The sequence below is a fragment of the Neophocaena asiaeorientalis genome, unplaced genomic scaffold (genome assembly GCF_003031525.2).
Source record: "Neophocaena asiaeorientalis asiaeorientalis breed wild unplaced genomic scaffold, Neophocaena_asiaeorientalis_V1.1 scaffold86, whole genome shotgun sequence".
Taxonomy (NCBI): Eukaryota; Metazoa; Chordata; class Mammalia; order Artiodactyla; family Phocoenidae; genus Neophocaena; species Neophocaena asiaeorientalis.
Genome location: NW_020175039.1, coordinates 4969023 through 4990729, shown reverse-complemented (window position 1 = coordinate 4990729; position 21707 = coordinate 4969023). Strand labels below are relative to the sequence as shown.

Here is a 21707-nt window from a genome sequence, read left to right as displayed (position 1 = left end):
TTAGGGAGGGTGGGTGGAAGGCAGAGAAGCTGGGGAGACGAGTGCCTTCCCCGGGCACAGGTCCCCAGGCTCCTCACAGATGGCACTGGGAGCTTGGGCCACCCCTTCTGTGGCCTCAGCCCCTCCCCCATGCTGCCTGTAGGCGAGTCTTCCTGGCATCCCGTGAGCTCGGGCATCCCTGACTGTTACTACAACGTGACCCACCTACCAGTTGGCATGACTGTGAGGTTTCGTGTGGCCTGTGCCAACCGCGCTGGGCAAGGGCCTTTCAGCGGCCCTTCTGACAAGGTCCTCGTCAGGGGCATGCGAGGTCAGTGGGACAGGGTGGGGGATGTCCAGAGAGGGCAGGGGACCCTGAGTCCAGGGTCCACCCCCTCCTTGGAACACCCGGTTTTGCCCTTGGGGCACCGTGGTGATGATTTTCTCTGTCTCCACTTAGACGCCTCAGCTCTGCCATCTGCTGCTCACAGAGATGCCCCTGTTACCTCAGGGCCAGCCAGGGCCCCGCCTCCTGACTCTCCTACCTCCCTGGCCCCTTCACTGAGCCCCTCCCCAGCTCCTGCCCCCCCAGGCCCCCAGTCAGCCCTTCTCAGCCCCTCATCTTCCCCAGCACCCCCGAGCCAGGCCTTGTCCTCACTCAAGGCTGTGGGTCCACCACCCCAAACCCCCCCACGAAAGCACAGGGGCCTGCAGGCTGCCCAGCAAGTAGAAGCTACCCCACCCAGTGCCCAGGTCTCCCCGAGTGAGCCCAAGTCTTCCGTCCCTGACACTGGGACCCCGACCACAGCTTCCACCTCTCAAGGGGTGAAAACAGCATCTTCCTCAACTCCCCTGTATATGGTGACCTCCTTTGTGTCTGCACCACCAGCCCCCGAGCCCCCAGCCCCCGAGCCCCCTCCTGAGCCCACCAAGGTGACTGTGCAGAGCCTCAGCCTGGCCAAGGACGTGGTCAGCTCCCCTGGGGGTGGTCCCCCCAGTGCTCCCAGGCCAGAGGGCACCACTCTTCGAAAGGGCCCCCCTCAGAAACCCTACACCTTCCTGGAGGAGAAGGCCAGGCAAGCATGGCCAGGGCTGGGGAAGGGAAGGAGGACAGAGGCGGGGAGCGTGTGGAACTTAGGCAGCACAGGGATTTGGAGAGGAGACCAGCCTGCTGGGGCCGGGGAGGGGGCAGGGAGCCGGGACAGGGGACGAGATCTGGGTCCTTAGCATGATTAAGTTCAGATTTTCTCTGTGCCAGGCCCCGTGCTAAGCGCTTTGGCCATATGATCTCATTTAATATTTACAACTGAGAGGGAGACACTGCATTATTCCATTCCACAGATGGGAACACTGAGGTTGGAGAGGTTATGGGATTTGCCTGAGGTACTGAGCCAGTTAGTGGCGGAGCTGGGGCTCAAACCCAGGTTCCTGGGATTGAACTCCAGAGCCCACCCTGGGAACCACAGCATTCTTGCCCCCAGCCGTCGCTGCTACTCCCTGCTTAGCCCACAGAATGCAAGTGTTCCCCTCTCTCCTCTGAGCCTATGACATGCCCCCCAACACACAGGGGCCGCTTTGGAGTAGTGCGCGCCTGCAGGGAGAATGCCACCGGGCGAACGTTCGTGGCCAAGATCGTGCCCTATGTGGCCGAGGGCAAGCGGCGGGTCCTGCAGGAGTACGAAGTGCTGCGGGCGCTGCATCACGAGCGGCTCATGTCCCTGCACGAGGCCTACATCACCCCACGTTACCTCGTGCTCATCGCTGAGAGCTGCGGCAACCGGGAACTCCTCTGTGGGCTCAGCGACAGGTAGCTGGGCATTCTGGGGGAGCAGGAATCAAGGATGGGGGGAGCTGAGCTGGGATATCACCTGACCCACCCCCGCCACCCCTCTAGGTTCCGGTATTCAGAGGACGACGTGGCCACCTACGTGGTGCAGCTGCTACAAGGCCTGGACTATCTCCATGGCCACCATGTGCTGCATCTGGACATCAAACCAGACAACCTGCTCCTGGCCCCTGACAACGCCCTTAAGATCGTGGACTTTGGCAGCGCCCAGCCCTACAACCCCCAGGCTCTGCAGCCCCTTGGCCACCGCACGGGCACGCTGGAGTTCATGGGTGAGGGCACCATGCCAGCCGGGGGGGAGGTGGGGTACTGCCAAAGGGGCAGCAGCCAGGGCTCACCCCACTTCACTCACCTGTGTGCCATTTATTGAGTGCTTACTGTATGCAAACAATGAATTAAGTCCTTTCCATGGACTTTTTTCAGCTTCTCTTTATAACAGCCCTGGCGATTGGCATCATATTACCCCTATTTTACAGATGAGGAAACAGAGGCGCCGTGAGGTATTTGTTCAATATCAGACAGTTATAAATGGTAGCCCCAGGACTTGATAAAGCTAGAAAGACAGGAGAATCAATGATTAATTTACGTAAAAAAGGGAAACCAGCTACCATTTAGCTACCTGCTAAATACTTTCTGTTTGTCATCTCCATTTGAGTAATTCTGCAAGCCACACTTTACAGATGAGAAGATGGAGAGCCAGACAGGTTTCGTACATTGCCCAGGGTCCTGTCGCTAGAAGGGGCAGGCTGGGATTAGAGCCAGCCAGGCTGATTTCAAAGGTGCTTAATCTTGGTGTGGGCCACACCCTTTGTGAATGGGCGCCCACCTTCGGAGCTGATCCAGGAGAACTTGTGACCCTGGTTCTTAGCTCCTCTGCAGTTCTGGGGACCACCCACCATTCAGTGCCTGGGCTGATTCCTCAGGTGCCCCACATCTCCCCCAGGGGCCTCCTCTGCCTTTCCCTGGTCCCTTGCCACCAGGAAGCTGGTTCAACTTGGCCTCTTGTCTCCTGTCAGCTCCTGAGATGGTAAAGGGAGACCCCATCGGCTCTGCCACGGACATCTGGGGAGTGGGTGTGCTCACTTACATCATGTGAGTGCCCCCCAGGACCCACCCTCTGCCTGTACCCTCCCCCCCCGCCTCCCCAGCCACGCATGCATGTGCATACTTGTGCGCGCACACACACACACGCACATACACATACGAGTACCCAGGTGGGGGTAGCCTTGTCCCCGAGCGCTGTGCCCCTAAGAACCTCCACACTAACGTCCCCCTGGACCTGTGAGTTGACCCTCAGTCTGCATCTGTCAACTGAACTGTCTCCTCCACAGGCTCAGTGGACGCTCCCCGTTCTATGAGCCAGACCCCCAGGAAACGGAGGCTCGCATTGTGGGGGGCCGCTTTGATGCCTTCCAGCTGTACCCCAACACGTCCCAGAGCGCCACCCTTTTCTTGCGAAAGGTCCTCTCAGTGCATCCCTGGTGAGTGGGTCCCACACCTGCCAACCTCCCAGCATTACGTGCCTCTGGCCGCAGACTGCCTTGGCCCAGCCCATGCCTAAGCCCCCACCTCCTCCCCCGCCCCAGTAATACACGGCTGCTACTACTACTACTACTTTTCCTACTCCTACTCCTCCTAAGTGGCTGCACTACCACCATTTAAAGCCCATAACAGGGGCTGCCCTGGTGGCGCAGTGGTTGAGAGTCCGCCTGCCGATGCAGGGGACACGGGTTCGTGCCCTGGTCCGGGAAGATCCCACATGCCGCGGAGCGGCTGGGCCCGTGAGCCATGGCCGCTGAGCCTGCGCGTCCGGAGCCTGTTGCTCCGCAACGGGAGAGGCCCCAACAGTGAGAGGCCCGCGTACTGCAAAAAAAAAAAAAAAAAAGCCCATAACAGCCCTATGATGTAGGCAGAATCACTGTCCCCATTTCAGAGACTGGGAAACTGAGTCCCAGAGTTGTCTAAGCTCACTCACTAGGGGCAAAGCCCTCTGGGAGGGTGGGGCCCCTCCCTGCTCTGGGAGCCGTGCCTGCAGGCTCACTGTCCCTGGCTTCCCCTGGCAGGAGCCGGCCCTCCCTGCAGGACTGCCTAGCCCACCCATGGCTGCAGGACGCCTACCTGATGAAGCTGCGCCGCCAGACGCTCACCTTCACCACCAATCGGCTCAAGGAGTTCCTGGGCGAGCAGCAGCGCCGGCGGGCCGAGGCTGCCACCCGTCACAAGGTGCTGCTCCGCTCCTACCCAGGCAACCCCTAGTGGCTCGGACCACAGCCCGGCCTCGGGCTTCGACTCTGGGTTCCTGCTGACGCCCCCTGGACATTCCAGGGCCCACACTGAGCCGGGTGGGCCCGGGGCTTTGGACACCAGCAGCAGCAACATCCGGCCAGGCTATTACCTCATGGACGTGCGGGGACAGAGACCCCGGGCTTTGGCCAATGCCACCCGGCCAGAGGCAGAGTGGGAGACCCGTTGTCCAGGCTGGGTGGGGTCAGGAACAGGAAGGGGGGCAAGAAGGGAACAGGCAAGTGACGAGGAAAAGAAGATGAGGAATAGGGAAGGGGAGACTGTCGGAAAGTTCTGGGGGAGGGAGACAGTGCATCTGCGGGAGAACCAACCCAGGAGGGTGGGAGTGGCTGAAGAGGAGGAAAAGCGGGGAGACCAGGCTGTCTACAGGCCATGGGCTGGGAGTGTCAGTGAAGCAGGAACAGGACATGTAGACGGTGCCAGGAAGCCAGAGCCAGTATGTGAGAGAGGGCAGTGAGGTGGGGGAGGGAGAGGAGAGCCAACTCAGGTGGGGCTGGGGTGGCCAGCTGCCAGCATCCCCAGAAGGAGAAGCATGGAGGGCTGGAGGCTGGAAGTAGTGGTCTCTTGAGCCAGCGCTCTCCTGTCCCGGTGGATGCAGCTCTGGGCACTGTGCTGGCCCGAGGATGTTCTCATCACCTCTCCGTGGCCTTCGCCCTTCTGCCCATTAATATTTATTTATTTATTGACTTTTATGAAGTCTCTCTGCCATCCAATCCCTACCGCCTATGTTGTCCTGACCATCCCCGAAGCCATTCAGCTGTCTGTGCAGCTGTCTGTCTGTCTGTCTGTCACAAGGAAAATAAAAACGGCAAGCAGCAGGACCTATGTGTGTGGTCTATGGGGAGGGATGGCTAGGGGTACAGGGGGTGCACGATGCTGGGGGTACTGGGACAGGGGCATTCCAGCCTTCTCCAGGCCAGTGAGAGCCAAGGTATACTAGCTATAGCACCTTGGGACCTTCCTACCCCACCCCTTGACCCTCCTGGCCCCTCACGTCTCCCTTATTCCTAGAGGGAGGAAAGATGTAGGTCTGTATCTCCATCTAAAGTTTCTGGAATCCTGGCAGGACCACTGAATCCCCACCACCGCCCTCTAACCAGACGGGCGGCCCCCACCTCTTCTCACATGTTCCATCATCACAGCTGGGAGGATGCTGGGCTCTGGAATGGACCAGCCCACACCCCAATCCAGGCTCAGCCTTCTGCACTCTGCCCAGGAGACAGGGCAGCTCTGGTCCTGACCCCTGGGGCAGAGGGGGTTTCATCATGATGATTGGTCAGAGCAGGACGTGTAAAGAGCTCTAGAGGAAACCAGGACAGGCCCACGTGCCCACGCTCTCAGTGTTGCACCGATCAGGACACGTGGGGTACCAGCAGCGCGGGGCAGCTGTGAGCGCTCTGGTTGGCGTGTCTGCTGTGATGGGGCTGTAGACGAGCATTTTCCTAGGGCCCAGGGACACTCAGTCTGGACCTTCTTAGTCCCATGGCAAGCCAGGGTTCCGCTGGGGGCTAAGGGGCCTTGACTCTAAGTGCCCTCTGCGGTGCCACGGAAGGGTCACTGGGTCCTATAACTGAGCTGCCCTGCCCTGAGGTGGGGGGAGGGGGAGCCAGTTCTTGTGTCCAGAGGGACTTTTCCCCACGCCCCTCCTCCCATTGCAACTCTGCTCTTGGCAATGTAAAAGGAATAAAGGCTTTCACCATGAGCAGAGGGACCTGGTGCTGGTGTGTTGCTGATTGAGGTTGAGGGCCTCTTGGATGTAGCCCAAGCAACCCTTTGCCCAGCGCACCCCAGTCTCTCTGGCTTCCCAGGACCCCAGGGAAGAGGCAAGCCCCATCATCATAAAATAAGAGGATATTAAAGCCAGCTGGAAGAGGCCAGAGGGACACCTTTCCCACCTGCCATTTTAGCGATGAAGATATGCAGTTTGCCTGCGAGAAGCTCTAATCCCCTACACACTGCAAATGTTTTCATATAAAAATCAGGTGCCTGAACTCATGTCTTGATAAATGGTAAAATTCTTCTCCCCCCTCTGATCTTGAGCTTCCTTCTCATCTCCATTGGAAATGGCATGTGAACTGCTTGTTCCCAACCCGGAGGAGCAAAGGTAATTTATGTCAGCGGAGCCATGTCAAAATTGCTCTGATCAAAAGGTGACAGTGCCCCAGACCTGGGCAGGCAGTTACAGTGAATAGAAGCAAGGCTTACCTGGTGCCCTGGCCTGGGCAGACTGGACTCCAGGCAAGTCTCAGAGGGATTAACCCCTTCATCCCAGGTGCTCTGATGCCCCTATGCACCAGCTGATGCCCAGAGAGGGAGCTTGGCTTGGGCAGACCTAGAGTTTTAGAGTCAGTATTAGTGCCAATCTCCAGGGACAGTGTAGCCCAGCCTGACCGACCATGTCACATGGAGGGGAGTGAGTGGGAATGGGGTGGCAGGAGAGGATGCTGTTCCCCCAAATCTTTAAGGTCCCCTCTAGGTTTATCTCAGTTTACCACCAGGAGGCACAGTGTGGAAATGACAACCCTAGACTCCTGGGGTGGGGGGAGTAAGGCGCTTCCGGATTGGTTCTGACTGCCACGTGACCCTCTCATAATTGGCTAGATGGACAGTGAAGTCCACCGCTATTCTGGCTTCAGTCAAGGGCACCTCCACAAACACTCGCACCCCTTCACTGACTGTGTCCAGGAAGGACACGTTGTCCCACTGTCCAGGGACTGACCTGGGTATAAACTACCCCAGCAAGGAGCTGAGTCTCTTGTCGACCTGAGGCCTTGTCTGTTCCTCCTGGGAGTGGGATGGCTACCTCCTGCTCTGGGAGGGCATGGGGCCACATCCAGCTGCCCAGCTGTCAGGGCGCTGACGTGTGAGGCACCCCAGAGCCGCTCAGGTTTCCCCCCGGGGCTGCCCCTGTGGCTGAGTTAGCATCCCAGGCATTCTCAGGCTAAATAAGGAGCCTGTCTGGGTCAGGGGGCGGGGGCTGGGGTCCCCGGGGGCTTGGGGCAACCACGCCAAACAAGGCAAGGAGAGGAGAGATGTATAAAACCTGGGCCTGGGGCTGAGCACCTGCCCGCGCCCTTGCTGTGCCATCTGGAAGGGCTCCGAGCCTCCTGCTACACAGCCAGTGGACCCGAGTCCCGAAGTCAACCCCTCACGGTGAGTTCAGATCCTCAGGTCGGCCCTAGACACTCCCACGTCGGGAGATGTTCTGAATCTGCAGGGAAAGGGCTGAAGTTTGGAGTCTCTGTGTCAGCCTAGATCCCTTTGTTTTCTGTTCTCCAGATGTCCAAAGCAGCTTCTGCCAAAAAGCCAGTGGCTGCAGCCCCGCCTCCAGGATGTACCCTGGATATCAAGGACCCCCAGGTCCAGAGGGCAGCCATTCGCATCCAGGCCTCTTACCGGGGCCACAGGTGAGGGGGAGCCTTGGAGAACCTCTGGAGGAAGGGAGCTGGAGCTGCAGAACGCTCATGACTGCATTTGGGGGATGGGTGCGGGCTGAGCACAGTGTCATGGACCACTAGCGTCGCTGGACTTAGGGGAGAGCAGTTACTGAGGTGTGGAAGGGTGGCTGACACAGAGTAGACAATTTTATTAGGGTAACAATTCAGTAGCCATCACCTTCCCTACCCACCCCCATGTTTAAGGGTCTACTGGGCTGAGGGGGCGGGCCGGGGACGGTGTACGGATGGACAGGGCTGCAGGCCGGCCGGGGCCGTGTCATGGGAGCTCTGGGCCCTGACCTGGGCTGCGGGTAGGTCCCGGAAGGAGCTGCGCGAGAAGGGGCCGCCGCGAGTGCTGGAGCCGCTGAAGGATGTGGTGCTGATTGAGGGCAGCGCGGCTAAGCTGACTTGCCGCATTTCGGCTTTCCCGGACCCATTCATCCGCTGGAGCAAGGACGGCAAGGAGTTGCGCGACGGGCCCAAGTATCGCTACGTCTTCGAGGACCCTGACGTAGTCGCACTGGTGGTGCGCGACGGCGAGCTGGCAGATCTGGGCCAGTACAGCATCAACGTAACCAACCCCTTCGGCCAGTGCTCCGACTCGGCACGCATCCTCGTGGAAGGTACGCGCGCCCTGGGTGCAGGGCCACCGTGCAGAGCAGCACCACACAGCGGGCGGCCGCAGCCGGCTCCAGCCGCGTTTACCTCTGAGCCTTGCCGAGTCCGGATGCGGATGTGACCCAGCCCCAGCACAGCCTAAGGCACGGAACAGGGCGCAGCGCCGGCCGCGCGTAGTCCTTTCCTACCCCAGAACTGTGTCCCATACAGCCTAAGAAGTCCGCTATGGGCTTCAGTCACTCGATTCCAGAGCCTCAAGGTCACAGCGAGCCAGAAGCAGAGCCAGGGTTAGAGCCCTGGTCTTCTGGCTCTCAGCCCAGGGCAATTTCCAAGGCGCCGGGAGATGTGTGAACATTCCCGGACTTTCACCCCTAGAATCTCTTTTGATCCTCCCTTCACCTCTGCCAAGGGCAGGGTTAGTCCCGTTTGACAGTTGACGAGATGATGCCCCAGAGAGGCTAAAGACTTGCTCAACGTCACACAGCGAGCTTAAATCCATCTCCTATTTAGAGCCGGGTATTAGCTGGGGAGGTGATGCCCCTGCCCGCCTCACCTCTAGGTTCCTCACTGGGTGGCCCTTTCCCTTCCTCTAGTACCGGCGAAGATTCAGAAGGGACCGGGTAACACTAAGGTGCGCAAAGGCACCACGGTAACGCTGACTGCCGAGATCATGGGCGAGCCTGCGCCCGACGTGGGCTGGACCAAGGACGGGGAAGACATCGATGAGGACGACAGGTGTGGGGGGGGCGGGGCTTGTAGCAAGGACAGCGCCTGGAGCAGGAGCTTGGGCGGGCGGGGTCCAGAAACTGGAGGGAGTGGGATGGGGGCGGGGAATTTGGGAGGCGAAGAACAGAGCTGGATAGTTAGCCCGACCCGACCAGGGCGCGCGTAAACTGACCGCAGGCCCTGTCCTCCCCTTCTTCCCACCTAGAGTGTTCTTCGAGATCGGCAGTACCACCACGACGCTGACTATCCGCCGGGCCACGCCTGAGGACAGCGGCAAGTACGAGGTGTACGTGGAGAACAGCCTGGGCATGGACCAGAGCTTCGCTCGCGTGGACGTGGCCTGAAAGGGACCCTCAGACACTTCACCCTGGCTGGAGCCCCGGGTGGGTGGGACAGACAACCCTCCTTCATCTTGCTTAATAAAGCTGCTCTCGCTGACCCTCTGCGTGTATTCGGTTCTTTTGAGACGCCATTTCCCCTGCATTTGCACCCACGCTTTATTCCCAGACCTACACCCCAAGGTCACAGAATGTTGAGGTCAGAATGTTTGGGGAGTGCCTAGTCCAGTGCTTCATTCTGCAGACAGTAAATCTGAGATAGAACTCTCACGGTCAGAAGTTCCTTCACTTCCCAGACAGACTGGCAGAGGAGTCTACGACTCCGCCTTCTCTTCTTTTGTATGCCTCAAGCCCCACCCTCTCCTGGGGGTTTGCACTCTGGGTCCTCCCATTTCAAGGCTGGCCACACACCCCTCAGGACTCTAGCCTCGCTCTTCCCTGTGACCCGGCTCTAGGCTTTGGCTGGTGCCCCTGGGCCCTTTCCTAGACAATTTAGGTCCTAATCTTAAATTCCAACCTCTGCTTCTCAGGCGCCATCCCTCTTATTTATAGCCGCCCCTAGATTCCTTGGCCACGCCCCCGTACTTTCCCATAAATCCCTCCTCCTCCCTCGGTTAGAAAGCAAGGAGATAGTAAGAACTACAATTCCCGGCAGACTCCGCGAAGGAGTTCTCGCGACTTGCGAGAAGACACGTGCGCGGAAGGAGCAAGCAGTAGTGGGCGACAGATCTGGCAGAAGGGAACTAATGGTAAAGGGAGCCAGTGGTAAAGGGACCAGGTGGAGGGGCGGCGAAAGGGGTAGAGGGCAGAGGACGGACGGTAGACCGAGAGAGGCTCGGAGACCTTGGCCCGGCCTTCCGCACTTCCGCTCTTGTGTTGGTTCCACAACCCCAGGCTACGTGAGGCGTAGTAGTTGTGGGGTTCAGAGGGTCAGCAATCAGTTCTCCGAATCCAGAGATCCAGTACTTGTCAGTATCGGTACTCAGGGCTTGGTAGGTTCGGTGTTTGGGACGCTAAAGGAATCTGTCTTTTGAGTCAGGGTCCATCACCTAGAGATTGGTTTTAGGATTCAGGTTCAGCCTATGTAGTTTTTTTTTGCTAGGATTTGGGATGCATCAGATGCGGATCAGTATTAGTTCAGTACTTGGGATTCATTTTTAGGATTGTAGTTAAATATTTGGGGCTCACTCAGGGTCTGGGGTTCAGTATTCAGGCTTCACTCTTGGGGTTCAGGGCTTAACATCTAGAGTGAGGATGCAACAATTGGGAATCGGTGGGCTTGGGGTTTCGGTTTTTTGAGGTTTGGGGTCTGAGAAGGGCTTCTCTTGCTGAGTTTCTGAGTTTGCTGAATTTGTGGCCAGAGGGAGGTCTGTTAGGGGTCAAATTGTGGGGTGTGAATTTCAGAATTTGGGTGAAATCCCTGTGGGATTTGAAGGCTGCCTGGAGGCTGGGCTAGGATTTGAGTTGTGTGGGATTTGTGAGGTGGTGTGTCCGGGGCAGGTCTATATTGAACTTCGGATTTACATCCTCCGAGGGGACTAAGTGTTGCTATTTGGGTTTTGGGGGCTTGGTTGGGGTATGAGTCAGGTTCCTGGGTTGGGGTGTGAGATCTAAGCCTGACTTCTCTGTTGGGATTTGAGGTTTAGGTAGCAGTCGCCATCATGCTCAAAGCTGTGATCCTGATTGGAGGCCCTCAAAAGGGTGAGGAGCCAGGGGAATTGGGGGAGGAGGTTGGGCTGGAGTGGTCGGTGGGCTGGGGACAGAGGGAGGCAGGAAGCTGAAATGTGCTTCTTTCTCCTCTCCCAGGGACTCGCTTCAGGCCTTTGTCATTTGAGGTGCCCAAACCACTCTTTCCTGTGGCGGGGGTCCCTATGATCCAGCACCACATTGAGGCTTGTGCCCAGGTAACCCCATAGGCTCCCCTCTCCCACCTCACTTCCTGCTCATCTCCTTCTTGCTGTATTTCCCCCTTTTCCAACCATGACCTTCCCACAGGGACCACCATTTACAAGTGAAAATGTGAATGTCGCCCCCTGGAGTTGTGCGGTACAGCTGCTCTGCTGTCTTCCTCTAACCTAGTGTCTCCTCTGGCCTCCTGCTCAGATTGCACTCCTATTTATTTTTAAAGCATGGAATGTGAGATCAGGCAAGACTCTTAGAGACACTTTAACACTGCAGCAGGGGGAACCTTAATGATAGCAAAGCACAGAACTCATACCGTTGCTCATTGTGGAGCTAATTTCTTTATTGCTTTTGGTATTGAGGCAGGCATGGTTTTATTTGAATCCAGTCTCTGCCTCCTGTAAGGACTTGAGCAAATTTCCCATCCTTTCTGAGCCTTAGTTTCCTTATTTGTAAAATGGAGGTGATTAGACCTGCTTTGCGGGGTGGCAAAGCTTGCAATGATGTTTGTAAAGTGCCTTGTACAGTGTAGGCGCCTGATAAATGATATCCTCATCTCAAGCTCAGATTGACACATAATAAATATGGGGGGAAAATTATGGGTTATTCTTTAACGCAGCTTGGTAGGCAAAATCTTCCCTAGGGTGAGCCCCAATTCAGATGTGAGGGGGCAGGGGATAATAGAATAATAAAAGGTTAAAAGGTCAGGGACTGAGACTGCCTCCAACTTCCTCATTGTCCAGAAGAGAAAACGGGCCTGAGTGGGAAAGTGAGTGCCCAGGGGCCCCATAGCTGAGAATGAAACTGGTCTCTCCAGACTTACGGGCCAGTCCCAGGGATTTCTCCCTCCTATCAGATATTTCTTTCTTCCAACCTCTTCCCTTGTCCCCAGGTCGCTGGGATGCAGGAGATTCTGCTCATTGGCTTCTACCAACCTGATGAGCCCCTTACCCGGTTCCTAGAAGCTGCCCAGCAGGAGTTTAATCTTCCGATCAGGTGTCTGTGCACACATGCTGTATGGGGCTGGGGGGGTCAGTGCCTTAAGCCTCTGGTTCTCGGGAGTGGGGTGAGTCAGCATTCGCCAGACTTCACCCTCACACGCTAGGAGGGTTCCTATTTGGGCATCTTTGAATCCCTGAGTATATTGCCTTCTCTGTGGGCCTCGGGCAGGTATAACCCTGGGAACAGGAGGAGTCAGGTGCCCAGGCTCCTGGTATCTGTCTCCTCTAATCTCACTGAGCTGGCCCTGGGGTCCCTGGGGACAGGTACCTGCAAGAATTTGCCCCCCTGGGCACAGGGGGTGGTCTCTACCATTTCCGGGACCAAATCCTGGCTGGAGGCCCCGAAGCCTTCTTCGTGCTCAACGCTGACGTCTGCTCCGACTTCCCCTTGAGCACTATGTTGGAGGTCCACAGACACCAGCCTCACCCTTTCTTGCTCCTTGGCACCACGGTGAGGGGGCCAGGGGGGCTGGAGGGTGCAGAGGGGGTGATCCAGAAAGGTTTCTGGAATGCAGGATGTCAGGGAGGCAGGGGCAGCCCAGGTGGTGGGATCAGGCATCAGATGTGCCTGATACCCCAGCAGCGGTGGAGGTGGTGGCGGAGACCCCAAGCCCTTTGGCTGCTCAGCAGTAGGGAGCAGGCGGGGAGTGGCGGCAGCTGTCAGTTCTCACCCTTGCTGAAGCCCTGTCCACAGCAGCAGAGATGCGTGCCAGGTGTTATAGGAGAGGGAAAGAAAGAAAGAGAAAACAGACCTTGCTGCCGTGGAGCTGGCAGGTCACTGTCTCGGTGTGTCTGTCTTTCAGGCTAACAGGACACAGTCCCTCAACTATGGCTGCATCGTGGAGAATCCACAGACGCATGAGGTGAGAGCAGAGAGGGGGCTGGCTGGGTGCGTGCTCTGTGTATCATCATTCCCACTCCGCCTCTAGAGAATGCTGGAATGCTTTGGGATGGGCCTCAGTCTTCTCAGGCAGGTGGGGCATACCCTCAGGTCATCCTGTATCCCTTCTAGAGAGATCGCTGAGAGTGAAGGGGTAACAGTGGATGAATGATCAGGGTGCTATGAGAGCACAAAAGGAGGCCCAACCCAGCCTTGTCTGGGTGGGGGAGGGGAGGGCTCCCCGGAGAAGGCAAGGTCTGAGCTGAGTTTTAGATTTGTTTAGATGACGGAGACAGGAAGGCATTGCAGGTAGAGGGACCAGCATGTGCAAAGGCCAGGAGGCAGGAAACAGCAGGCCTCCAGAATTATGGAGGGAGGCACATAATCAGCAAGGCAGAGCGTCTCTGTCCTTGTTTGTGAAGCTCCCTGTCCCTGAGTCTGACCGACTTTCATGCACCCCTTTTATTTGTTCAAGCTTTAGTATTAAAAATACATATAAACACACACACACACACACGCGTTTTTTTTTTTTTTTTTTTAAGTTTTGTGCTAGGCACTAGCTAGGTGTGAGGGAAACACAGCTGAACGACAATCCCTGCTTCTCAGGAACCCTTGGACTAGTGGGAGAGACAGTCAAAAACCAACCATCGCAAATGATACAAGTGCTACTGGTGAGGTGTGGCCAGAGGCCAGGGGTGCCCGGACCTGAGAAGCCAACTCTGGGGCAGAGTGGACTCATAGAGGAAGTGACAACGCCAGCTGGGTTTTGAAAGCCGAGTTTTCCAGATGAAGAGATGGGAAGGGACATTTCCGGCGCAGGCGTGCAATAGCATGGAGCCGTGTTCTGGAAGCTCTGGGAGGTGGGGAGGAGAAAGGCCTGTAGTTCAGATTTATCTTGAAGGTGAAGGCCAGCCGCAAGATGCGATGCAGTCTGCGTTTTAGGAAGACCACTCCGGCAGCAGGGAGGACCTGGAGGTCAGAGGGTCTTAGGGGGTGATGGCAGTGGCCTCTCCTCCACTGATCCCAGCCCACTGTGTCCTCAGGTCCTGCACTATGTGGAGAAACCCAGCACTTTTGTCAGTGACATCATCAACTGTGGCATCTACCTCTTTTCCCCGGAAGCCCTGAAGCCCCTTCGGGATGTCTTCCAGCGTAATCAGCAGGATGGGCAACTGTGAGGCAGGCCCCGTGGCCCTGAGACCCCAAGTGCCCCTGGTCGCAGACTGCCCCCCCCAGTCTCTGCAGGCTCCATCTCCTGAGCCCCCGCTCACCTTCCTTCCCCTTCTCATCTCTTATTTGTCCTCTCCAGCTGAGCCTCCAAGTCCCTCCCTTCCTAACCTCATTCTGTCCCTCTTCTTATCCATCCCAGTTCCTCTTCTGTCACCGCCTGCCCACTCCCCTTCTGGTCCATTTCTCTCAAGCCCTGAGTGTCCCAAAGATGCCTTTTAGAACAGACGGCAACACACACAGTTGGGTGCACACAGGCTTGAGTGAGAGACACACACACACAGACACACACACACACCCTCTCTCTCTCTCCCCCTCCCTCCCTCTCAGGCTGAGTGCCCCAGAGCCCTGCTTGCCACAAGCCAAAGTCCAGGGTCATCCTCCTAGGCCTGCAACCTGTTCCTTTCTGTGGATCCCTGCCTTTGCTCCCTCCTCCCCTACCCCTCTCCCCATCTCAAGCCTCATTCACTCATCACCATCTTCTCACTCCCACCCATCTCTCTGCTTCTCTCTCCATCTCTCCCGGCCTCTCTGTCTGTTTCTGCTGAGCTGGCATCTCCACCATCTCTCTCTGTCTCTCTCTCTCTTCTCTCTCTTTCTGTGACTGTCTCTGCCCCCACCAGCTGCCTTCCTCTGGGGTGAGTCTGTCTGTGTTTCATTCCATCCAGTGAGTGAGAGGGAGGGTGACCAGAGGCGGGGTTCAGAGGAGTGGATGGGATGGGGGAGAATGGGAAAAGGGGGAGAAGCCAGGTCTGGTCGAACTCCATCTGGATGTGGGGCAGGATGAGCAGCAGGTCTGTGCCTGGGGACACAGACAGCTCAGGGAGGAGAGGAGGTGATGTGTATGAGGGTGATGGGAGAGCTTCCTGGGATGTGAGCATCCTTTTGGAACAGATCTGAGCAGACCTGGAGAGGTGGTGGGATTCACTCTCATTCCTATCCCCAGGAGACTGTTGGCCCCTGGTTGGGCTCAGCTGGGGAACTGATGTCAGCATCCCTTCCTCTGTACCAGGGAGGACTCGTCAGGCTTGTGGCCTGGGGCAGGTACCATCCGCCTGGAGCAGGATGTGTTCTCCGCCCTGGCCGGGCAGGGCCAGATCTATGTGCACCTCACTGACGGCATCTGGAGTCAGATCAAGTCTGCAGGGTATGGGAGGGGCCTCTGATGGGGTGGTTGGGTCACCTGGGGGTTAAGACCTTGGGGTGGTGGGCACAGGTCCGGCTGGCCCCTGAGCCCCTGCACCACTTTCTGGCCCCCAGCTCAGCCCTCTATGCCTCCCGCCTCTATCTGAGCCAGTACCAGCTCACTCACCCAGAACGCCTGGCCAAGCACACCCCAGGGGGTCCACGGATTCGAGGTACCCATCCGGCCCCAATTCCTAACCTTTGCCCCCCAGCCCAGCCCCCTCTCCCCACTGAGCTGTGAGTCCTGACCTTAGACCCAGAGGTGAAGTCTCAGTCCCTGCCCTCCCTGAACCAGATGTGGTTTGGGGTATTTGCCCCCAGGTCCTCTCTTCTGCTTCTAGGAAACGTTTACATCCACCCAACAGCTAAGGTGGCCCCGTCTGCTGTGGTAAGTGGTAGCCCAGCCCAGGGGAAGCATGGGTGGGGCAGTGCTCGGAGTAGCGGTCTCTCCACTTTGTCACAGCCTGTCCTATGGCCTCAAGCCTTATCTGTTTTATGAGGGGATTGGATTGGGGGCCCTCCAAGGCTATGGTTGTGCTCTTCTCCACAGCTGGGCCCCAACGTCTCCATCGGGGAGGGGGTGACCATGGGCGAGGGTGTGCGGCTCCGAGAGAGCATTGTCCTCCATGGAGCCACACTGCAGGTAGGCACCCGGGCACACACAGCGGCCGTGGCACCCCGAGAGGCTGAGGGGCGGGGTGAGCCCCTTCTCACCCCCTCACCTCACATCGTCCTGTTTGGCAGGAGCACACGTGTGTTCTGCACAGCATCGTGGGCTGGGGGAGCACCGTAGGGCGCTGGGCCCGCGTGGAGGGTACCCCCAATGACCCCAATCCCAACGACCCCCGAGCCCACATGGACAGTGAGAGCCTATTCAAGGATGGGAAGCTGCTCCCTGCCATTACCATCCTAGGTATGCTTCCCAGGGCCCTAGGCTGTGAGAAACCTCCACAGGTGATGGCCATGCCCTGTGGGAGCATTTGTGTGTGTGTGTGTGTGTGTGTGTGTGTGTGTGTGTGTGTGTTTATTCCTTTAGCAAACATTTACCCGGTGTCTGCTCTATGCCAGGTCCTGTGTGAGTCACAGGGGGCATGAGGCCAGGGCACAGATGGGCAGGGAGGGATCCCTCCCAGATGGCGGTGGCCCCCAGCTCTTTGCCCCTCCCCACGGCCTCCCCCTGGTGCCCTTGTCCACACTGCAGGCTGCCGCGTCCGGATCCCCGCCGAGGTGCTCATACTGAACTCGATTGTTCTGCCGCACAAGGAGCTGAGCCGCAGCTTCACCAACCAGATCATCCTCTGAGGGGGGCTGCCTGAAGTTGCCCCCAGCTCTGATCCGCTCCCTTTGAGGCTCCTGCCTGCGTGGCCGGCCTCTGTCCAGGAGGGACCGGAGGGAGCCAGCCAGGCTCTTCCTGTGCACGCACACGCGGGGAGCAACGTGGGTGGCCGGGGGACTGGTGGCCTCCCTCTCCACTCCCTAATAAACCTGGGTGAACCTTGGAGCCGGTAAGGACTCCGCTTGTGCCTGGGCTGGGGGGTGAGAGTGGAAGGTGGGCAGCTGACTCAGTCCCCCCCCCCCCACATTAGCATTTAAATTGGAGTCGTTGCTTTGGGCTCATGAATAATGAATCTGGAGCCCTGGTAAATCTCCCCCTCCCGCTGCCTCAGCCTCTCAGCGCTGCTCTGGAGGAAGGCCCTCAAGGCTCCCAGCCGGCTGGCCCCCGCCTTCACCCCTACCCCGACGCCGCCTCCCTGTTCCTCTTCGCTGGGCCTGGCTCAGGCTCAGAGCGGAAGGATTCCGAAGGGAAGTGGGGAGGATTTCGCTTGGGCAGTGGGGTGCGGGCTGGGAGCGCTGGGCCCGAGGTTGGATCCCCCAGAGCCGCCCTCGGGTGCTGCCGAGCCCCGGCCCGGCCTGCTTTCTGCTCTGCCAGCTCCATCTGCTCCCAGCCTGGCTTTTGGCGGGGTCGGGGGTTTCTCTCCCGCCCGAGGCCCGGTATCTGCCTCCTAGTCCCTGGCAGGCAGGGTGGGCCTGAGCTGGTGCCTTTCTCTCCAGAAGCACAGTGGGAGCTACTCCGTTCTGGGAGGGGAGGGGCCCTGGCCACCTCCCACCACCCTGGCTCTGCTCTTTGGGGGGGTCTCAGTCTTCCTTTCATATTCCTGAAGCCCCAGAGATACCCAGCCATCTCTAGTGTTTGCCCACGACCCCCGTGTGCCCCTCCCGGTGCCCCCCTTTCCCCAGCTGTGGGTGCGGAGCTTAGTTGCCAGATGAGCGGGTAATGATGGTAATCTGCTAATTGAGAGGAATCTAATTACCCGAAGAGAATGGGGGGGGCAGGGCATGGGTGGGAGGCAGGAGGGGGTCCTGGCAGCAGGCAGGGGTGGCAGGCAGCAGGGTGCTGGGGCCTGGTTATCAGCACCAGGGTCTGGGACAGAGCCCAGGATTTCAGAGCTTCAGGGCTGGGCTTTTAGGAAGATGCACTTTCTCAGGAACTGGGCTGACGGTGGCCTGGGGATTGGGCTAGGTGTGACCACCCAGCCCCTGGAGGCTCTGCAGGCTGTGTCAGAGCCCGTGTGCATGTGAAACCACCGGGGGTTTTAGGGGTCCTGACCTACAACCTGCCTGGAAGCAGCCCTTCTGGTTCCCGTTCTTGGTCCCTCCAGTCTCTGCCTCCAGCCCACACCTTCCGTCACCTCTGTATGGGGTCCGGAAGGGTCTGCAGATGCCTCCTCTGGGCTGGGGTCAACCCCCTGAGGGCAGGGCTGGGAGAGGGGTGGGCCGCAGGGCCAGGGACTGGGTCCCTTCCTCTCCTCTCCCCAGTCCTGACCCTTCTGTTCCGAGTGGTTGGCAGAAGCCGTGGCAGCTTCATCATAAATATGATAATTTAATTATTTTCTCAGCAAAACACCGTGAAATCCAATAAGTTTGTGTCAGGCCCTGGCCCCCGGGACCCCCCTCCTGGGCCCAGTGGGGGTGGGGACAGGCACTGGACAGGGACGGGGTCAGTGTTTAAAGTGAAGGGGGGCTGGTGAAGCTGAGGTCTCTGTGGAGCCCCCCACCCACCCCACCCCACCCCCGCCCCGCGGAGGGCGTTAACTGATGAACGCGTGCTCAGGTGGAGCAGGGTCTAAGGAGAGAAGTTCCGATGCCCCCCAACTCCTCTCCAGCCTCGTCTGCCCTGGGAGGGCCTAGCATCCCTCCACCTCTGAGGCCACAGCCCAGAGCCCAGGATGCGGGAGTACCCTGTCTCCGGAGGGGAGAGGGCAGGGAGCCCCCTTCACCACCTCTGGGACCTCACTGGCCCTGTAAGGGTAGGAGGGTGCTGGCCCTTGGAGAACAGAGGGAACTGGGGTGGGAAGTAGGGGATGAGGGGGGAGGGATGCGGGGGAGGGGTGCGCTCCTGCCATTAGTGCTTTTTTCGGTTTCCATAAAAAGATTATTCTGTAAAATCATCGAGGGGGAGCGAGCTGGGGGCCGGGGAGTGGGGGCGGGTCCCTGGCACTGAGCTGGATGGGGTGACAGAGGAGGAGAGCTGGGGACCGACCGGGACTGAGCGTGGAGAGAAATTTGGATGGGCTTCGGCAGCCAGCTAGGGGGAAGAGGCCGAGCCAAGAACGCAGACTGGGGGCAGGCTGGCCAGGATGGGGCGGGGGGAGTGCCAGGGCCCTCATCTCCCTCCTGCTTGGGCCTCCTTCCCACCCCCATCCCATCCCCTCCCCCTGGCACTTAGCAGCCATCATAGGGGAGCAGATTGCAGCCCCCTCCCCCTCTCCAGGAAGCAGGCACAGCTGGGGCCCTGCCACATCTGCCGCATCAGCACAGAGCACAGCTGGGTGTGCCCAGAGCCGCGCTCCCCAAAACACAAAGTTGGGGCGGGGGCCAAGGAGAGCCCAGACCCCTGAGACAGACGCACTGACACTTCTGCCAACAGACACAGACTCCTCGAGGCGAAGCTACGCTCACCACCACACACGCTCCCTCGTGTGCAGAGACAGGAGAACTGACAAACATGCAATTACTGTGCCCCGCCTGCCGCCCCCACCCCTTCCTCCTCCTTCCCTTCCTTCCCTCCAGGCGCCCCTCCGCCGCCTTGGCCACCTCTGAACCGCTCTCGCCCTCGTCTGGAGGGAGCAGGGGCTTCACCCTCCCCAGGCACACGCTTCTGGGAGGCTTGGAGAACAGGAGAGCAGCGGGTGTAAGGGGCATCTGAGTCCGAAGCTTGAGCCTGGGGAAGCCAGTCCCCCGCTCCATGCCCATGCCCCTTCCCACAAAGAAGCCCCTCTGAAGCACTGGTCCTTGCCACCCTGGACGTGATGGGGTCTCCATCCCAGGGCAGACTGGCTGGGCACCCTGGAGTGTGGTCAAGGTCCCCGTGACACTCTGTGTTCCACTGGCCGCCTCAAGGAGGTGCTGTATGTCCTGCACGTCCAAGTTCTAGCCAGAGCTCGGCTCCCAGGGCTGGGCCCTGGCACTCCCGTCCCCAGCAACCTGCAGTACCGTCCACTCAGCAACGCACCCCTCTGCTTAGCTTTGCTACCCCAAAAGGCGCAGGGTATGGGGCCTCCGTCGGTGGCGGAAAAGTCCCCCCTCCTCAGCAGGGGTGATCAGGAGTCCCTTCTCCCCGCCTCCACCATCCTGCTTCCCAGGCGATGACCACCTCTGGCCTCTGATTAAATCCTGCCCCTTGGCAGCCCTCGTTTCTCGCGCTCATCTCCTTGGCCCCCGTGTCTTGCCCTCAACCCTCTCCTCCCTGCCTGCCCCCACCCCCGTGTCCCACGCCTCGTCCCCGCCCCTGCCCCTCAGAGCTTTAATCCCTGCTGCTGCCGTGCCGCCTTATCTGCTCCCAGCAGCTTTCCCTGCTGCAAAGCCCTCTCCCCCTCCTTCTCGGGATCTTCTTCCCCCCTCCTTCCCCGGTTCTCTCTTCTCTCTGACCAGCACCCACTGGCCTGTCTCTGCCTCTCAGGGCCCCCATGATGACTCCTGGCTGACACCAGATCTGCACCCCAGTGCCCTTTGCTCTCTCTCCAGCCTCAGTCCCGAGGTTGCAGCTGCCCACCCAGTCCCACACTGATCTCCTTCCGCCTCAACCCTCCCCCACAGGCCCCACAGACTTGGTCAGTTTCTGACCAGCCAAGATTTTCCATCTTTCTTCCTTCCCTGCCCTCCATCTCCTGGCCCCCTCCCCCGGTTCTTCCAGCAGCCCCTCAATCTTGGACATGGTCCCCTTCAATCCCAGTAACCCACTGCCTCGGCTTGGGTTGTTGGTGCCTGCCACAGGAGAGGGCTCAGGGCTGGGCAGGGCTGGGCTGGTCCTTGGACAGGGTAGGGTGTGCAGAGTGCTGGTGGGCAGTGGGGGCAGGGCCTGGTGGCGGGACGCTAACCCTCTTCAGTTGCCTCAGATCACGTCCGGGCCTCCCCACCCCCTTCGCTGGAACTCTCATTAACCGCTTCTCCTGCCTCGTCCGCAGCATAAATAACCCAGATAAATCAGCCGCCGTCCGCCCCCCGCCCTTCGGCCCCTGCACAGCCCGTTTGTCACCGCTGCTCGCTCACCAGCCAGGTCTGGCCCAGTCCCGGCCTCCGCACCCCCCCATCCGTGTCCCTTCCCGCCCACGTCTGTCCCACGCTGGCTCATGCCTTGGTCCGCAGCAGAGCCAGGCCTGGGACAGGTGTCTGATCTGGGCAGGGTGGCAAGGGGTGTACTCTGCGAGCAGGGGGAGACTGGGCCCTCCCCCTAGAATGCTATCTAGGAGTTTGGGGGTCATGTCATTTAGCAGTGGGGCCACCCAGGCTGGGAGTCTAAGGCCCACAAATGGGGGAAAGGGGCAAATGCAGCTCAGCTTGCGGGTCCCTGCTGGAGAAGAGGGAACCCCAGAGCTCGGGGTGTGGGATGCGCCCTGGAGCCTCCTTGGAGCCCCGCAAGCAGGATCCTGGGAAGTCTCCAGGTCTACCTTTTGGAGAATTTTGCCCAAAGAAAACCTCCGTGCCCCCTACCAGGTGCTCTGAGTCAGAACCCTCCTGCCCTCCCTACCTCTCTGCCCCCCATTCCCATGCCCTGCCTTGTCAGGCTGTACAGATGGCACTCTAATCTCTGCCTCTCAGTCCATCCACCATTCTCTCTGTTAGGAAACCTAGTTCAGCCCCTGGGGGGTGGGTGGAGAATTGGACTGCGAACAAATCTGGGGAATGGGGACAACTGGTGGGCAGAGGATGTCTGGCTGAGGCTTCACATCCTGACCCTGCTCTCCACACTCCCCCCCCGCCCCG

At 59.0% G+C, this 21707-nt stretch overlaps 3 protein-coding genes and 1 long non-coding RNA gene across 6 annotated transcripts in view; 3 read left to right on the top strand and 1 right to left on the bottom strand.

The window, feature by feature from the left end:
- SPEG (striated muscle enriched protein kinase) overlaps window positions 1-4081 on the top strand; it is a 55787-nt gene extending 51706 nt beyond the window's left edge. Inside the window, exons 42-49 of the mRNA XM_024763140.1 lie at window positions 120-310; window positions 572-742; window positions 869-1055; window positions 1547-1786; window positions 1874-2097; window positions 2806-2917; window positions 3157-3306; window positions 3889-4081. Coding sequence (XP_024618908.1) covers window positions 120-310; window positions 572-742; window positions 869-1055; window positions 1547-1786; window positions 1874-2097; window positions 2806-2917; window positions 3157-3306; window positions 3889-4081 — 1468 coding nt within the window. The remainder of the gene's footprint in view (window positions 1-119; window positions 311-571; window positions 743-868; window positions 1056-1546; window positions 1787-1873; window positions 2098-2805; window positions 2918-3156; window positions 3307-3888) is intronic.
- A 3327-nt stretch (window positions 4082-7408) lies between these two features.
- Window positions 7409-9254, top strand: SPEGNB (SPEG neighbor). Its single transcript, XM_024763113.1, has 4 exons — window positions 7409-7536; window positions 7882-8189; window positions 8778-8919; window positions 9116-9254. The coding sequence occupies exons 1-4, from the start codon at window positions 7409-7411 to the stop codon at window positions 9252-9254; spliced, it is 717 nt and encodes a 238-aa protein (XP_024618881.1).
- Window positions 9255-9913: 659 nt separating this feature from the next.
- GMPPA (GDP-mannose pyrophosphorylase A) lies at window positions 9914-16949 on the top strand. Of its 3 annotated transcripts, none has more exons than XM_024763274.1 (13): window positions 9914-9997; window positions 10889-10949; window positions 11055-11152; window positions 12043-12146; window positions 12416-12602; window positions 12955-13014; window positions 14075-14205; window positions 15271-15405; window positions 15519-15616; window positions 15785-15831; window positions 15994-16086; window positions 16188-16356; window positions 16645-16949. In XM_024763274.1, the coding sequence occupies exons 2-13, from the start codon at window positions 10910-10912 to the stop codon at window positions 16743-16745; spliced, it is 1263 nt and encodes a 420-aa protein (XP_024619042.1). In that variant the 5' UTR covers window positions 9914-9997; window positions 10889-10909; the 3' UTR covers window positions 16746-16949. The 3 variants fall into 3 exon arrangements, with proteins under 3 accessions (XP_024619042.1, XP_024619044.1, XP_024619043.1); XM_024763275.1 differs by lacking the exon at window positions 9914-9997 and adding an exon at window positions 10005-10240; XM_024763276.1 differs by lacking the exon at window positions 16188-16356.
- Window positions 13666-21707, bottom strand: part of LOC112411894 (uncharacterized) — a 17676-nt gene continuing 9634 nt past the window's right edge. The window contains exon 3 of the long non-coding RNA XR_003005698.1: window positions 13666-14000. This is a non-coding gene — a long non-coding RNA (uncharacterized LOC112411894). The remainder of the gene's footprint in view (window positions 14001-21707) is intronic.

Bases quoted from the DNA above. Each gene is read 5' to 3' on its own strand.
- SPEGNB (XM_024763113.1), top strand. From the start codon at position 7,409: ATGTCCAAAGCAGCTTCTGCCAAAAAGCCAGTGGCTGCAGCCCCGCCT. The intron at 7,537-7,881 runs GTGAGGGGGAGC...GGCTGCGGGTAG, and splicing joins GCCTCTTACCGGGGCCACAG to GTCCCGGAAGGAGCTGCGCG. The intron at 8,920-9,115 runs GTGTGGGGGGGG...CTTCCCACCTAG, and splicing joins GACATCGATGAGGACGACAG to AGTGTTCTTCGAGATCGGCA.
- GMPPA (XM_024763274.1), top strand. From the start codon at position 10,910: ATGCTCAAAGCTGTGATCCTGATTGGAGGCCCTCAAAAGG. The intron at 12,603-12,954 runs GTGAGGGGGCCA...TCTGTCTTTCAG, and splicing joins TCTTGCTCCTTGGCACCACG to GCTAACAGGACACAGTCCCT. The intron at 15,832-15,993 runs GTAAGTGGTAGC...TCTTCTCCACAG, and splicing joins AGGTGGCCCCGTCTGCTGTG to CTGGGCCCCAACGTCTCCAT.